We start from the raw sequence: 17,797 nt of genomic DNA, 5'->3' as shown, positions 1-17,797 counted from the left end.
GGTAATGCATTACAAGTAACGCAGGTTACACAATAATATTACTTTTCCCAAGTAACTAGTAAAGTAACATGTTACTTTTTAATTGACAAGAAAAGTTACTTTTTCAAATAAGTAACGCCAGTTACTTTCCCCCCCATTTATTGATTAAAAGCTCTCCTGTCCCCATGTTGAGTGAAATCGTGAGTAAGATGTTACTTTAGTTCTAGAATAAATGTGAACATGCATTAATTCATCTCACTCACTAAAAAAAAACACATATAGTATTCCTCAAAATGAATAAAAGCAGTGAAATTCAATGCAAACCTGCAATAATTAAATATGTTAAATAATACAAATATCCTTCATGTATTTAATCCCATTTTATTAACCGATGTCTTCGCTGCCAACCTTTAATGATCCAATTCACCCATACTAATAAACAAAGATTACTCAAGATATTCTAACATTTGTTTTCCTTTTATTTATCCGAGCCTTTCTTTCATTCTTTCGCTGGTAAAAAGGCTTTTACATTTGCCAAAAATAGATTTTTTTTATATTAAAAACAACTAAGCAAGTCCTGCTTAGATTTTTAAAAGTAACGCAAAAGTAACGTAACGCATTACTTTCCGTAAAAAGTACTTTTAAAAGTAACTTTGCACAACACTGGTTATGGGACTGTTACGGTAATTCAAATATATGTGATATACAGATCCACAGTTGCAAAACCACTTCCATAATACTTTTATATCACATCGATCCGTGTATTTTTGGGGGATTCGCCGATGGGGGGCGCCCGGCAATTTTTTTTCCTCTCGACTGCAGTAATGTTGTTGTGGCGTGACGTCACAGCCGTGAAACGAAGGCGCAGAGAGGGCGGCCATGACTCCAGTCTCCACAATTATTTAATCCCAAATAAATTACCCACGGAAAACTTCCATGGCAAGAGCCACGAGTCAGATCGTGAGTACCGCCAGCGTCTCGGGAGCACGGGCTCGAAGCCGCCTCGCGCCGCGTTGCGCGCTCTGCTTGCAACGGCGATTTTTTTAGGGGGGTGGCGCGGGACGCTCGCGACCCGAGTCTTTAGCTTAGCATTTTAGCGTCATTAGCCCGCTAGTCCCCAAAACAAGCGCAAGTCTATTAACCAGGAAGTGTCAACTTTTGTTTCGTATCGTAATTTATACAGGGATTTCTGAATGAATTGTTAGGCTGGATGTTGGTATTTTTACAAGAGCAGTGTGGGGAAATGCTCATATTGTTGTGTGTTAGCTCTGCGAGCTAATTCTGTCAACAAATGAAGTTGCTTGTTTTCTTAGCCGTTAGCCTGACCGCTAACTCACGACATAGGCGTTTGCTTCCACTCGTCTTGTATCTTCTCTGAATGTACGTAAATCCTTTTTATTTCTAAGAATTACTTACGTGAACACCTAAGACTTGTTTTTAAATGTGTTTGATAAACTACAACGCAGTTTTGCAGTCAGCAGTGCTTTTAGCACAATCGCCTCAGGTTGTTTTGCCTCATTTGCGTGGCAGTTTATCACTTAAACCCGTGATTTAAGAAATATTATCGGTGTTATATATCTGTAGCTGTTTTTTAACATGTCCCTGTTATTATTGACTTACTTAGGTGTGTTATTTTGACTGAAATGAGTCGATTGTGAGTTGCGGCCTATGAAAGTGGCGTCGAGATTTTTAAGGTTTCACCTTCTCAGGTGTTTTTGACAGTCGATTGTTATCATGTATAACGTTATATAGATTACTAGACTAAGCCAGAACACCTGTGAATATGATTGATGTATCAAACTCTTTTTGAGGAATGTAGTATTAAAGTATGTAGCTTGTATAGGTTTACAGTGCCTATGGAAAATCATCATACTCCTTTGAAGTAGTTCGTTTATTTGTCATGCAGCCTGAAATCAAACCCCATTTCAAATATCTTTTCTAGCTTTATTTACAAAACCAATGAAAGAAAAAACACGAGTTCTGTGAATTAATAAAAAACTTTAATAACAGGGTTGGAAAAGTCATCAGCCCCTTGATTTGTGACCCCGGACCACAAAGTCTTAAGTAAAGCAGGTATATTTGTAGCAATAGCCAAAAATACGTTGTATGGGTCGAAATGATCAAATTTCCTTTTATGCCAAAATCAGTAGGATATTAAGTAAAGATCACGTTCCATGAAGATATTTTGCAAGTTTTCTACTGTAAATATACCAACTTAAGTTTTGATTAGTAATATGCATTGCTAAGAACTTCATTTGGACAACTTCAAAGGCGATTTTCTCAATATTTAGATTTTTTTGCACCCTCAGATTTCCAAATGGTTGTATCTCAGCCAAATATTGTCCTATCCTAACATAATAGAAAGCTTATTTATTTCGCAAAATTGACCCTTATGACTGGTTTTGTGGTCCAGGGTCACTTTTAATACTTTGTAGAGCCACTTTTTGCTTTATTTACAGCCATCAGTCTTTTTAAATATGTCTGTACTAGCTTTGCACACCTTGATTGGGGAATATTTGCCCATTCTTCCTTGCAGAATTGCTCAAGTTCAGTCAAATTCTGTGGTGAGCAGCTCTTTTCAAATCCATCCACAGATTTTCAGTTGAGGGCTCTGACTTGACCGCTCAAGGACATTCATCATCTTATGCTTAAGCCATTTCGTTCATTGTCATTGTGGAAGGTGAATGACCTGCCCATCTTAAGCTTTCCAGCAAAGGGATGCAGGTTTTCCTCAAGAATTTGGATGCACTTGGCAGCATCCATTTTCCCTTCAATCCTGACCAATCGCACAGTCCCAGCTGAAAAAAACCTACAACATAATGCTGTGTCTGCTTTCTGCCAGACAAAGTGCTTGGAGTTCAGTCCAAAAAGGTCAATTTTGGTCTCATCAAACCATAGCACCTTTTACCAGGAGGTATCAGACTCTTCCAAATGTGTTTTTGCATAGCGCAAAGAGAAAGCTTCTTTCATCCCACCCTGGCCATTCAGGCCAGCTTTGTGTAAAGCTTGGGAGATAGTCCTCACATGCACAGACTGACCCAGCCGTGTTGGCTCGTAAGTCCTTCAAAGCTGCCTTTGGCCTCCTGGTAGCTTCTCTTATCAATGTCCTTCTGGCTCTGTCATCCACTTTGGACGGACGGCCTGATCTAGGCAATGTGCTGGTGGTGCCATACGCTTTCCACTGCTTATATTGCTTTGAACAGTACTCCGAGAAATGGCTAAAGCCTTTGAAATGTTTTTGTAGCCTTCTTCTAACTTGTGGCTTTCTACAACTTTATCCAGAGGTCTTTTGAAAGCATTTTCCCAACCTTGGTGAATTCTTTGCCCTACCATGCACCGCTAACAGTGGAGTCTTCAAGAAACAGCTAGTTTTATTCTGAAGTAATCAACACCACTACTATTGATGTCAAGTGGGGCAATAAGCCTAGTGTTTAATCTGAAAGTTCATTGCTTGCACCTGAGCAAGTTTATACAATGGTTTACTCTAAGGGGCTGATCACTTTATCAAACCAGGCATTTCACCGATTAATTTTTAATAATCCTCCAGAATTTACTTTAATGATGAGGGTTATGATGTGTATGCAGCTCAAAAGAGTAGGAATTTATTTATTTTATTTATTTTAATGTGACAAAAGGTAAAGGTTTTCACAGGGTATGAAGATTTTCTAAAGGCACTGTATTGAGATGTAAACATTGTTTGAAGTGGCAAAGCAACTTTGGTCTGTTATTTCTGTAATTGTCAATGTTTGAGCCTCATTGAGTGCTTTGAATTAACATTGTGGGGGAGCATAGGTTGCAAAGAAGTTATTGCTGGAGGTTTGACTAAAGTTCTTGTTGACATGTGTGACTCATGTTTTATAGAGGTGTTTTGAAGTTCGTTAGCTAGGAATGCTGATTGTGAATAATGTGAGCTGTAGTTACAGGAAACTAGCCTAGTGATTATGATGTTTAGCAGTGTGAGAGAAATACCTTGCTTATGGATTTGTAGTGCTTCTTAGTTCCCTTTTTAAAATTTTCACAATGACGTCGAGTTTAATTTAAGCAGAGATAAGTTTGGTTAAAGTAATTCATTTCGTGAGAACTGTCTTTGGATGCTCTTGAACTCATAAAAACGGTTTTATACAGTCAGGATGACACGGTTTTCAATGATCAAAAGCTTTATGTAATCACTTGTGTTCTTAATGAGCATAGAATGGTTAATTATCAATATCTAGAGTGATAATACATAAACCATATGCTCTTATCTTGCTTAAGTTAAACCGTTTGCTGTCACCTGAGTGATGTCATTGAATTTACAGTAATGACATCACGCATACAAGCATATCAAATTCAATATATTGTTAACTGAGAGTAGTTTATAGATTGTTTTCTACATATTACACAAACTATATGTTAAGTTATTTTAAGAAAGAAATATACATTTTATATAATTGTTTTTATTTTTTTTAATTTTGACATTTTTAAAACAATTTATATGGTGTGTGTGTGTGTATATACTGTATATATTAGCAGTTTATACACACATACACTAATATATTTCAATATTTAAAAAACTTTTTAGCATTTTATATAATTCATGTATAGCTAAAATATTTCAATATTTAAAAAAATATATTTTATATTTTAATGTGAAATAGTTTATAGAATATATATGAACTTTTGAATTTATTTTACTTTTTGAGTATATAATCTGAATTTTATATACAGTATTTGTATAGCTTTCAAATAATTCAATATTTAATAAATAATAAAATAAAATTTTTAGCATTTTTATATATTTTATTGATTATTTTTATAAATAATATAGTTTAAAAGTTATAAGTGTATATTGATATTTTAGCATTTTGTATAATTATAATTTTACCTATGGGTTTGTTTGTGTAGCTTTAAAATATTTCACTATTAAATTTTTTTTATATGATTATTTTATGTATTTTTTTTTTAATATTTGAAAGCTAAATTTATAGTTTTTTAGAAAAATATACTTTTAGCCTTTTATATAATTAATTGTAATATGTATATAGCTTTAAAATATTTAAATATTTAAGCATTTTCATATAATTTAGTAATTTTTAAATATTTTGAAGCAAAATAATAGCTTATAGAATGTGTGTGTGTGTGTGTGTGTGTATATATATGAACTTTTTAGTATTTTATAGCATTATAATTTTGTGTGAAGCTTTAAAATATTTCAGTATTTAAAAAATCATAAAATACCATAAAAATATGTGTAGCTTTACAATATTAAAATATTTAAAAAATATCTTAGCACTTCTATATCATTTTATGTATTATTTTAAATATTTAAAAGCAAAATTGATATAGTTTATAGAATATGAATATATATTAACTTTTTAGCATTTTATATCATTCCAATTCTAATTTTACATCTCTTTAAAATATTAAAATAATAAAATAACTTATTAGCATTTTTATATAATTTTTGTATTATTATTTTTATGTTTTAAAGCAAAATTAATATAGTTCGTATAATATAAATATTAACTTAGCATTTTTATAATTTTAAACATATTTATACTCTATGAACTAAAATAATAATAAATAAAATATTACAAATAAGTGTCAAAGTATGCAGTAATTTTATCAAAGGCAGTATTTGAGTAAAGTGAGAAATACACTAACTTTGTCTCTCTCTCTCTCATCAGTATGATGTTGCATCCCTCCACTCCTCTGTTCTCATCTCCTGTCCATCCATGGTAAGAGGCCAGCAGGACACGCCCCGTCTCCACGGCAACAGCATGGAGGGACAGGCACCACCACCCCAGCCCACCCAGCCTCGCAAGAAGAGACCCGAGGATTTCCGATTCGGCAAAATATTGGGAGAAGGCTCCTTCTCTACCGTATGACATGCACACGTTCATGCACTTCTGCTATACATCAACTAGCATTACTCATGCAATGTACTAACCTGTGCCGTCTTTGCTACTTACAGGTTGTCTTGGCAAAAGAGCACTCGACGGGGAAGGAGTATGCAAGTAAGTCATTATCACATCAGCCTGTGCATTTGATTTATCAGTATTACATTTGGCATGAACTGAAAAGTGTTGTTGCATGTGTTTCAACAGTAAAGATTCTGGAAAAGCGCCACATAATGAAGGAGAACAAAGCGCAATATGTCAAAAGAGAACGAGACATCATGTCACACCTGGATCATTCGTTCTTCGTCAAGCTCTACTTCACCTTTCAGGACGAGGAGAAGCTGTGTATCCTTCACACACACGTACATAACTAGTACATAACCATCATATTTACCTGAAAATTTGGTAGAATATTTTAGATCAGCGTTTCTGAATCTATCGATTAAGCATAATCCTCTGTGATATTTGCCCCCTGGTTATTTATTCTGAAAAAGCTTCAGTTTAATTTGGCATTTGCATTCTCTTACATTTTGAACAAGCCTCCACAAGCTTTCATGCTAATGGTTGCCAGATTTCAAAAGTTTAAATTCCCCAATCAATTTTTTCTTTGATTTTTTTTTTGTTTGTGCCCAGTTGTTTAATTAATCTGGCAAGCCTAATCAGCTGAAAATACTGGCATGTCATTGGGAAATTAGCAAGATGTTCTGCTCAAATAAAAGTGTAGTACAGCCAATATGTTTTCTTTTACATGGTCATTTGCTCTGTGTGCAAACTGTGCAATGTAACGTTTTCCTGATTTGTGCTTATGTGAAAGTGCAATAATTCTATAAAATGTAAAAAAAAAAAAAAAAAATTAAATGACAATCATTATTTAGAATTGTGATTATACATATTTTATTTATAAAGTCTATATGGGTCAAAGTCGGTAAGATGTCCATGTCAAAAGAAATTTACAAAAGAGATTTTATGTCAATAGAAAGCACAGTAAATTTAGGTAAAGTGTTTTTTTTACTGACAAATGGGCAAAACCTAAGATAGTGGCAAATTTAAAAAATGTAGAATTACAACTAATTAGTATTTTGGGTGAAAGTAATTTGTCTTTTAGTATGTCATAAATTGATTTTTGTTGTAAAAATGCCTGACAAGAATGACATTTTAGTGGGTGTCTTCTGTAAATTAGGGAAAAATGTATAATAGTTTTTTTCTGCTTAGAAAAACAAAAACAAAAATGCAATTAAATTAAACAGAAAACTTCTTTTATGCTTAAACACTTTGTCTTTGACCCATATATTTATGCATTTATTTAGTTTTCATACTTATTTTAAAAAATAAAAATAAATATTATTTCAGATTTATATAAATTTATAGGCAAGGCATTTATATCAATTTATATATGATTTTTTTATTTGTTTTTAAATTTTAAAATATAAATAACAATGTTATATACACTGGTGTTCAGAAGTTTAGGATCAGTAACATTTTTAGTGTTTTATTTAAAAAAAAAAAATCTGTCATTGCTCATCAAGACTGAATTTACTTGATTAAAAATACTACAATTTATTCCTGTGATGCAAAGCTGAATTTTCAGCATCATTACTCCAGTCTTCAGTGTCACATGATCCTTCAGAAATCATTCTAATTTTATTCATTAAAGAAACCTGAAAAAAAGTATCACAGGTTCCAACAAAATATTAAACCGCACTATTTTCAACAACATTGATAACAAATTAGCATATTAGAATAATTTCTGAAGGAGCATTTGACACTGAAGTGTGGAGTAATGATGCTGATAATTCAGCTTTAATCACAGGAATAAATTACATTTTAAAATATATCCACTTTTAAAACAATTATTTTACGTTGGAATAATATTTCACAATATTAATGATAATTCTGGATTTTTGATCAAATAAATGCTGTCTTGATGAGCATAAGAAATGCATTTAAAAACATTAAAAATCTCAAATTTTTGAACTGTATTGTATATAATATTTTTATTTAATTTTTCCACATTGTTTTGTATGCATAAAATATTTTGTTATATTTATAAAATATTCCGTAACACTATTTTGCTTTAAAAATACACAAAGTATAAAAATAAAAAACTCTGAAATTGCTAAAAAGTTGTCGAAATCAAGACAATCAGTAGATTTTTTTTTTTTTTTTTAAACTGTCACAAACGATTGCTACGTTCAATAGCAATAATCTTAATGTTGACCAGTTAATTGTCTTAACAATTAACTTAACAATGTCTTAACAATTAACTAAACAAAACCTTTCTAATGTGTTTCACCTTTCGAATGTTTCCTGAATGAATGATCAGATTTTGGATTGAGCTACGCTAAAAATGGCGAACTGCTGAAATACATTCGAAAAATAGGCTCGTTTGACGAGACCTGCACGCGTTTCTACTCGGCTGAGATAGTTTGTGCTCTTGAGTACTTGCATCAGAAGGGCATCATCCACAGGTCAGTAGGTTTGTCTTTAAGGTGCCTGTAGCAATCATTTTATTTGTCAGTTTTTGACCTTGAGTTATTTGTGTTATTGTGTTCTACAGAGATCTGAAGCCGGAGAATATTCTGCTCAGCGAGGAGATGCACATTCAAATAACAGACTTTGGCACGGCCAAACAACTGTCCTCTGACAGCAAACAGGGTAAACACACGTACACCGCATAACAATCATCCTCTGACAGTGTAAACATTCATACTGAAGTATCCTCTCATGATAGGGCTTTTACTAATGATATTGTCATTCTGATGTTTCCCCCGCAGCAAGAGCAAACTCATTTGTTGGTACGGCTCAGTACGTCTCTCCTGAATTACTGACTGAGAAATCTGCCTGCAAGAGGTAAACACGGCTGATGAATATTTCATGGTGTGCAGTTGTAATGCTTTCATCGGTAATGAACCGGGCCTAATTCAAAGATGCTGTTTGTTGCTGTGTTTATTTAGTGGTTTGTCTTTGAATGCAGGAGACATTATGTGCAATACCTAAGCAAGAAGGGGTTTATTTGAGGTTTTTTGTTAAAGGTTCTTGCGTATTTGTCTTGCAGTTCGGACCTCTGGGCATTAGGCTGCATCATCTACCAGCTTGTTGCTGGTTTGCCGCCATTCAGAGCTGGGTGAGTATACTTTCAGATGTGTAAAACCAGTTATTGGTTTAAAATGGACTCGTTGAACTACTAAATTAATTGAGCTCTGTATAATTAGACTGGTTTCAGATTTCATGGTGTGTTTACATAGACGCATTCTTGTGTTCATAATAATTAGATGAGCAACATAGAATTAGAGGTTCGCTTTATGTAATGTTAAATTGACTTTAAAATTATTTAAAACCCTTTAAATAGCAATATTCATGAAGAGGTACTTGAAAAGTGCTTGAATTATTGAAAGGCGATGTATCGATGAAATACGTATTTAATTTGATCAATAACAATAACAGTAGTGATGGGTGTAACAGCTTTTTGAATCTCCAATGATTCAAAATGATGCAAAATTGATTTAGATTGGAACTTTGCAGATCACAAATCACTTGTTTCAGATCAAAATGGGTTTGTGAATCATTTCGTGAATTGAATGATTCAAATCAAATGATTAATGATACACGATTTGAAGTCCCGATCTAAATAAAGTGATTCACGAAATGCAAAGTTCCGATCTAAGTCAAATGATTCGCTTCGAGTCCTAATCTGAAATGAAGGTTCACGAATCATTGTTTAGATCAGGATTTCGCAGCAGGTTCAGAAATGTTTTGCTTTAGACTGGAACTTTGGAGCACAGATCTGAAATCATTTGATTTAGTTCGGAACATCAGAGCGGGTTCCTGAATCTTAAATCACGGATGGCGAATCATCTGAGCAATTTCGCGAATCTATTTTTCTGATTTGTTTTTTTCTTAAACAGTAGAAAACATCAGACCATTAAGGCAGTACAGTTATAAAAACAAAGCAAAGAAAGAATACACAAAGACAAATCCCTTAAAAATTAACCTTGGTTTTACTATAGTAAAAGTGTAATATACTTTGTAATACTTTAGTAGTAATACATTGTATGTGCTTTACAATTTTTTTTTTTTTATTAGTATATTATTATTTCTTTCTTTTTTAGAATTTGAAATAAAAGACATTGTTCAATAAGTGAGATCTGTGATTGAAATGTTTGAAAATCAAAAAGTAGTGCTTAAAGTCCTGGAATTTCATTTTATATTTTGTTAATGGCATTTAATACAACTTAATGTTAAATATGCATGTACGTAATAAATGCTTGTTTATTGTTGTTTGTATTAGCTAATGCAATAATTTTAACAAATTAAACCATGTTGAAAGTGTTTTATCAAAATGGAAATATTTAGTCAAAGCCGTTGCAGCATAAAAAATAGTGCAAAACAACTCAATTTCGTTTATTTAGTTATTTTTCAAATAAGTATCTTCTACTCGCCAAGGCTGTATTTCAGTATTAAAAAATTATTACAATTGAAAATAACTCTTCTATTTGAGCATTTTTTTAAATATATTTTATTCCTGTGATCAAAGCTGAATTTTCAGTCTCATTATTCCAGTCTTTGGCATCACAAGATCCTTCAGAAATCATTTTAATATGCTGATTTGATGCTGTTGTGCTGCTTCATATTTTTGTGGACACTGTGATTCTTTGATGAATAGAAATGTCAAAAGAACAGCATTTATTTCAAACACAAATCTTTTGTAATGTTTTTGCTTTCACTTTTTTATCAATTTAATGTTTTTGCTGTATAAAAAATAATGATTTCTTTAAAAAAACAAAAACATTGCACTCACCCAAACCTGTACATAAATTATATAAAGAAAAAAAAAATGGCAAACATAGTGTAATTGCAATTAATTAAAAAAAATGCACTTCTTTTTAAGTGTGTACAGTATTTACAATGCATTTGGTCAGTACAGAACACTCATTAATCTCACTAATTTTCTAGTTGGTTATTGATCAATCATGACCCATCTCTAACATCTACCCTGTCCATGCTAAAGCTTAAGCCTCCAATCACTAATCATTGTTTTCTTGTAATCCATCACAGGAATGAGTATCTGATATTCCAGAAGATTATAAAACTCGAGTACGAGTTTCCTGAGAAATTTTTCCCCAAAGCTAAGGACCTTGTGGAGCAACTTCTGGTCAGCATTATTCAATCCTAAATGTTTGTTTATGGTGTAGGCGTGGATCTGCTGTGCACTCATTGGTGTCTTGTTTTCACAGTCACTGGATCCGTGCAAGCGGATTGGCTGTGAGGAAATGGGCGGCTATGGACCGCTTAAGTCCCACCCTTTCTTTGAGACAGTTGGCTGGGATGATATCCATCTCCAGACTCCACCTAAACTAACGGCGTATCTGCCTGCAATGTCTGAGGATGATGAGGACTGCTATGGAAATGTGAGTTGACACAAACAACTGAATTATTTTCTACAGAAGATATGAAATCTAGATAATTCTTAATTTGCGTTTCTCATTCGTTTTCAGTATGATGATCTCCTGAGCCAGTTCAGTTGTATGCAGGTGGCACAGCCTGGCCACGCGCCTTTAGTTCCCTTCACAGGAGAGACAAGTCAACCTACATATAACCCCTCCCCTAGTGTGGATCAGTTTATACATATTCATGAGCTGGACAGTAATAGCATGGAGCTCGACATGCAGTACAGCGAAGAGGAGAAACGCATCCTACTGGATAAGCAGGGAGCTGCAAACCCATGGTACACAAACACACAATCTTTTTATATGATTTGATATCCTTGTGTGCTTTTTGTAAGCATTCTGTCTATTTGTTTCAAACAGGCACCAGTTTGTGGAGAATAACCTTATCTTAAAAATGGGCCCAGTGGACAAACGCAAAGTGAGTTAATGCTGGTAATCTGTACTAGTGTGTAATCAGCTAGATTTAGATTCAATTCTCGAACAAATGACTCTTATAATTTGGTTCTTTTTAGTGAATCAAAACCATGACCAGTGTAATCCATACAGTTCACAAATTCAATCAGAATGGTGGGAGTATTCCAAATGATTTCCAGGCAAATTACATTTTGTTAATTGTTTTTAGTGAGGTAAAACTATACAGCACCAATTCCTGGATAAATGACTATTGTGATTTAGTTCTTTGTAGTTAATCAAAACCTTGCATCCTGACTATTCCATCCAATTCCCTAGTGAATAATTCTTATGGTTTAATTCTTTAGTGAATTAAAATCATACAGCACAACCATTGTAGTCCAACTGAATGATTCTTATGATTTAGTTCTTTTTAGTCAAAACCGTGTGATCAGTCTAGTCCAATTATCTCCTGAATGAATGATTTAGTTCTTTTAAGTAAATCAAAACTCCACAGCATGACCAGTGTAGTCTATCCAATTCCCAAATCAATGACTCCTATGATTTGGTTCTTTTAAGTGAAGCAAAACAATTTAGAACAACCAGTGCCTTCCAACCAATTCTTGAACGAATGACTCTTATGGGTTGATTCTTTTGAGCAAATTTAAACCATATTTCACGACCAGTGTAGTCTGATTAAATGGCTTTTATGATTCAGATCTTTTCAACTCTGAAATGAATGATTATTTCATTAAAGTGAATCAAAACTATACAGCAAACCAGTGTAGACCAATTCCTGACTCTTTTAAGATTTGGTTCGTTTTAGTCAATCATGATGATCACAGTGTTCTGTCCAGTTCCTGACTTTTATGAATTAATTTGTTTTAGTGATTCAAAACTCCACAGCATGACCAGTGTTGTCCATCCACATCCCAAAATTAATGACTTCTATTATTTGGTTCATTTAAGTGAATCAAAACCATACAAAACAACCAATGAAGTCTAACCAATTTCTGAACTAATGACTCTTATGGTTTGATTCTTTTTAGCAAATCTCGACTATACAGCACAAGCAGTGTAGTCCGACTGAACGACTCGAAAGATTCAGTTCTTTTTAGTGAATCAAAACCATGTTTCTGGTGCAGTTCATCAAATTCCCTAGTGAATGATTCTAATGATTTGGTTCTTTTAAGTCAATCAAAACTCCAGAATGAATGATTTAGTTCTTTTGAGTGAATCAAAACTATAAAGCAAACCAGTGTAGTCTGTTCAATTCCTGATTCCTAAGATCTGGTTTCTTTTAGTTATCACAGTGTTCTATCCACTTCCTGACTCTTATGAATTGATTCGTTTAAGGAATCCAAACCATACAGAACAACCAATGTAGTTTCACCAACTCCTGAAAGAATGCCTCTTACGATTTAGTACTTCTCAGTAAATAAAAACCATGGGACAAGAGTATTTTATTCCTATTTAATTTAAAACCACACCGCATGATCATAATATTCCTCCCAGTTCCCGAAACAAATGACTCATATGATTTGGTTATTTTTAGCAAATCAAATCACACAGCACGACAAGTGTAGTCTAATTCCCAACTCTTATGAATTTATTCTTTGTAGTGAATCGTACACATCTTGATCAATCAACATCCAGGACCAAAACGATCAGTTTTGTGATCTTACTTTAGTAGTGTGTTTGTTTCATAGTGTTTTGTCTACGTCTGTAGGGTCTGTTTGCACGGAGGAGGCAGTTGCTACTGACTGAGGGTCCTCACTTGTACTACGTGGATCCGGTCAATAAAGTTCTGAAAGGGGAGATTCCTTGGTCACCTGAACTACGGCCCGAAGCGAAGAACTTCAAAACCTTCTTTGTTCACACGGTAAACACATCCCAATCCCAATGATCAATAAATAGACATCTGCATGTTTTAAACCACATGTTTAAAGGAGAAATTCACTTCCAGAACAAAACTTTACAGATAATTGACTCACCCCCTTGTTATCCAAGATGTTCATGTCTGTCTGTCTTCAGTCATAAAGAAGTTGTTTTTTGAGGAAAATTTTCAGGATTTCTCTCCATATAGTGGACTTCAATAGGGATTGGAGAAAAAAATAAATTCCCCTATCGTGATTCGTTTTAGAACTATTTAAAAATCGATTGGTTTACCTCAGAATCGATATATATATATATACACACACATTTAATTATTTTACTTTTCCTAAGAGGTGGTGAGATGAAGTTAGCCCTTTTTTTCCAACAGAGGGCAAAATGTATAAATGTGTTGCACTGCGCAGACGATCTGCGTATGACATCAAAGTACTCCGAGAGCCATTTGAAAGCATGCAGAGCCATCTGCTCTCTCAGAGCTCCAGACGTTTTGCGAACATTTTCTTCTGCCGATGGGACATTTTTGTGAGTGGTCGCACTGGCACAACCACTGCGTTGTTCAACCAAGCGGCAACCTCCTATAACTCACCTGTTTAAGTTATATTAAGCCTTAAAGTTCTGCATAATTAAGGGCATGGCCACTTGGCAGGTGGATTGCCGCTGCTGTCACCACTGTCGTGCTATGCAGAGGTGGTTTCATCAACCAGCTCCATCCACATTATTGATTTTTAAAATTCGATTTTGCATTACTGTTACTGCACAGTGCTGCAAGATCCAGTAAGAAGTGATTAAATTCGCCGCACAATGAAAACTTGCAGCCAGATCTAGTGAGAGTCATTCGAAATCTGCCCAGAATTCTCTGTTATAAACAGCGCTGAGTTAAAAAAAAAAAGAATTAATACTAACTACAACCATGCTGTTGTGGTAGAGATAATAGTAGTACATTATTCATGTCAGGGTTTGCACAACCTTTGACAGAGAATTAAGCACCTTTTTAATGACTTTCCAGCATTTAAAATAACTATTTCCAGCACTCTAAAACTGTAAAATGTTCTAATTAGATTTTTTTTTTTTATGGCATGACCAAAATATACTTTGCAGTAAACAAAGTAAAATTTGTTTTGCTGGGAAAACATGACTAAACACAACTAAAACGGTTTGAAATGTAACAGCACTTCATTTTATTACATAAAGTATTTTTTCCACTCATTTTGTTCAACATTTAAATCAGCAGACTAGCGTATCATCCCAGCCCTAATAGCAATATCAAATCGCAATACTTGTAGAATCTAAATTGTAATTTTTTTTTTTTTTAAATCGCAGTACTGTATTAGCACCCAAGAATCGTGATAGTATCGATAGTGATAGTTTCAATGCAGCTTCAAAGGGCTATAAATGATCCCAGCCGAGGAAGAAGGGTCTTATCTAGCAAAACAATTGGTCATTTTCTAAAAAAATTAAATTATCAACCATTTAACCTCAAATGCTCATCTTGTCTAGCTCTGCGTGAACTCTACTTCGGTTCGAGACAGGAAGGGTGATCGAAAAACTCCCATCTCATTTTCTTCAACTTCAAAATCTTCTTTGCATTTTCACTTTGTAAACACTGGGTCAGTACTTCTGCAGCGAAGTAGGATGATTTTGAAGTTGGTGGAGAAAATGAGATGGGAGTTTTTCAACATACCCTAACTGTATTAACCTAGAATGCACACAGAGCTAGACAAGACGAGCATTTTGAGATAAATTGTCAATTTCTTTAGAAAATGACCGATTGTTTTGCTAGAAAAGACCCTTCTTCCTCGGCTGGGGTCGTTTAGAGACCTTCGAAGCTGCGTTTAAACTGCATTTTGGAAGTTCAAACTCGCAGGCACCATAGAAGTCCATTACATGGAGAGAAATCCTAAAATGCTTTTCTCAAACAAAATTTCCTACCAACTGAAGAAAGAAAGACGTTCTAGAAGTGAACTTGCCCTTTAACGACTCTGCTTTATTCCCGTAGCCAAACCGGACGTACTATCTAATGGACCCAAGCGGCAACGCAGACAAATGGTGCAAGAAAATCCAGGAAGTTTGGAGGAAGATCTACCACAAACACCAGAGCCCCAGCCTATAGGACTACAGCGCTCCCCCCCCTTTGGCCACACCCCCCCACAGCCCTCCAACCAATCACAGGACTGTAGAGACATTTCTATCTCTCTCTCTCTCTCTCCCGCTATATATTGTCTTTCTGTCTCTTCATATATCAGTCCCGTCACTCCCAGGCACTTTCTCTGTTCGATTCATTCGTTTCTCACGCAGAGGGTGGAGTCTTTACAACCAAAAGCAGCAAGGCCGTAGTCAGGCATAGAAAATCCCACATTTAGACGATTACGCAAGTCTTTCCATCGATCGCAGGTAACGAAAACACTCAAAATCATGCAATCTCCACCTGTCCGTCGTGAAACGAGCACACGTTCTGTTCTTTTTCTCGCTCGACGCTCACACACGCTCAGCTCCTTCCTTTCAGATATCTAAACGGGAGCGTCGCTTTAGTCTGCGTTTAGAGTTAAGGCGGGTCCTTTTACCCTTATTGGCTACAGTAGCTGGTCTCGCTGATTCCGATCGGAGGATGTGGTGTCGGACGTCTCCTCAGCATGTTCACGTTACCTTCAAATGGCGCCGGGAGACGGCACCACACCGCCACGAAAGCCACGTGGGTAATGTGGTTTGAGAGGGTAATTCGTCGCCTCTGTTTTCCTTTAAAGCGCTTGCATTGTGACGGTATGCATTGCTGATTGGAGGCTTGTGACGGAGGGGCAATCTGATCGTGTGCGTGCTTGTGCGTGTGTGTTTGGCTCCTCTCATTTGGCCGTTTTTAACAGGAAGTCCGTGGAGTGAGTGAGACCGACAGACCGAGTGTGTGCGTGTGAGCGTGCGTGCGTCTTCCTGATCGGTAACAGATGACTGTGATGTACAGTTGATGTAATATTGCAAATGGGAGGTGAGTAAAGAGGTGACTCTAGGATCCAGGTTTTGTATTTTTATTCTTGTATAAGGTTATTGGGCCGCTCCGTTCTGGCCTGGCTTCTCTGTGTTATTTAAATTCTAATATATGAAAGCATATTTGGATTGAAGTCATGTTCCAGGGCCTTGCTGTGTATGTATTGAATATGTAAAGCCTTTGAATGTGAAGAATTATTGTAAACTATGATATTTTACTGCTTTTGTTTTCTTACTATATCATATACATTTTCTATTTGCGCAGTGATTGGCTCATTTCTGATAATTTAATGCCTGTGTGCGCACGGCCCCGCTTGTCTGTCTGTGTGTGTGTGCGCGTGTGAGAGAGTGTGTGTCTGTGTGTGTGATACGGTGTGTGTGTGTGTGGGGCCCTTGTAGGCAATGTGTGTATTCTTCTTGTCGGCCTTTTGCGCTCGGCAAAACCTAGAACTGAAATAAAGCATGTAGGGTTTTAGGCCAACAAACTCTCTTGTTTTTTGTTCCCATGTGTTTGAACAGTATTTATTTTTATTTTGAATTTTTCCACTCATAGTCATAGGAAAAGTTTCTTGCATAAAGGATGAAGGTGGAATAAATGATGCTTTAATTTTTCAAACAATCTTTTTGCTAAAAATAATATACCAACATACACAGTACTGTGCAAAAGTCTTGGGCCACTAGAATTTTCACCAGCTATAAATGGTTTTAAGTTAGTCATTTCTATCTTTTGCTGTAGTGTGGCAGTAGGAAATATCAGTTTACATTTCCAAATATTCATTTTGGCATTAATTGTAATAATCCAGTGAGATTTTTGTTTGCACGAGGAGTCTGACAACAGCCAGTGCTCCACAGAGATCTGATCTCATCCTCATCATCCAGTCTGTCTGGAATCACATGAAGAAACAAACTGAGACAGAATAAATCCAGAAGAACTGTGGCAATGTCTCCAAGATGCTTGAAGAGACCTACCTGAAAAGCTACGTGCAAGTGTACCTAGGGCGAAAAGCTGCTTTAAACACAAAGAATGGCCACACCAAATGTTGATTTAATTTAGATAATTGAAGTTAATTGAGTAATAAAACCTACAGTGCCTTGCAAAAGTATTCATACCCCTTGGTTTTTTTTTTCACATTTTGTTTTGTTGCAACATTATGTTAATCTGCTTTAAATTAGTTTTCTAGAGTCCTAGTTGTTCCAATCGTCTTCCATTATGGATAATGGAGGCTACATGCT

The 17,797-nt window shown here is 35.2% G+C and overlaps 1 protein-coding gene across 1 annotated transcript; it reads left to right on the top strand.

Annotated features, from left to right (window-relative positions):
• The first annotated feature begins 830 nt into the window (after positions 1 to 830).
• pdpk1b (3-phosphoinositide dependent protein kinase 1b) lies at positions 831 to 17,040 on the top strand. The gene is made up of 14 exons (XM_073831111.1): positions 831 to 939; positions 5,646 to 5,840; positions 5,933 to 5,975; positions 6,066 to 6,203; positions 8,182 to 8,326; positions 8,416 to 8,513; positions 8,633 to 8,708; positions 8,914 to 8,982; positions 10,914 to 11,010; positions 11,093 to 11,266; positions 11,354 to 11,583; positions 11,666 to 11,723; positions 13,425 to 13,577; positions 15,585 to 17,040. The coding sequence occupies exons 1-14, from the start codon at positions 916 to 918 to the stop codon at positions 15,696 to 15,698; spliced, it is 1,614 nt and encodes a 537-aa protein (XP_073687212.1). The 5' UTR covers positions 831 to 915; the 3' UTR covers positions 15,699 to 17,040.
• The last annotated feature ends 757 nt before the right edge of the window (positions 17,041 to 17,797 follow it).

The sequence above is a fragment of the Garra rufa genome, chromosome 24 (assembly GCF_049309525.1).
Source record: "Garra rufa chromosome 24, GarRuf1.0, whole genome shotgun sequence".
NCBI lineage: Eukaryota > Metazoa > Chordata > Actinopteri > Cypriniformes > Cyprinidae > Garra > Garra rufa.
This window is presented reverse-complemented; position numbering and strand designations above follow the sequence as displayed.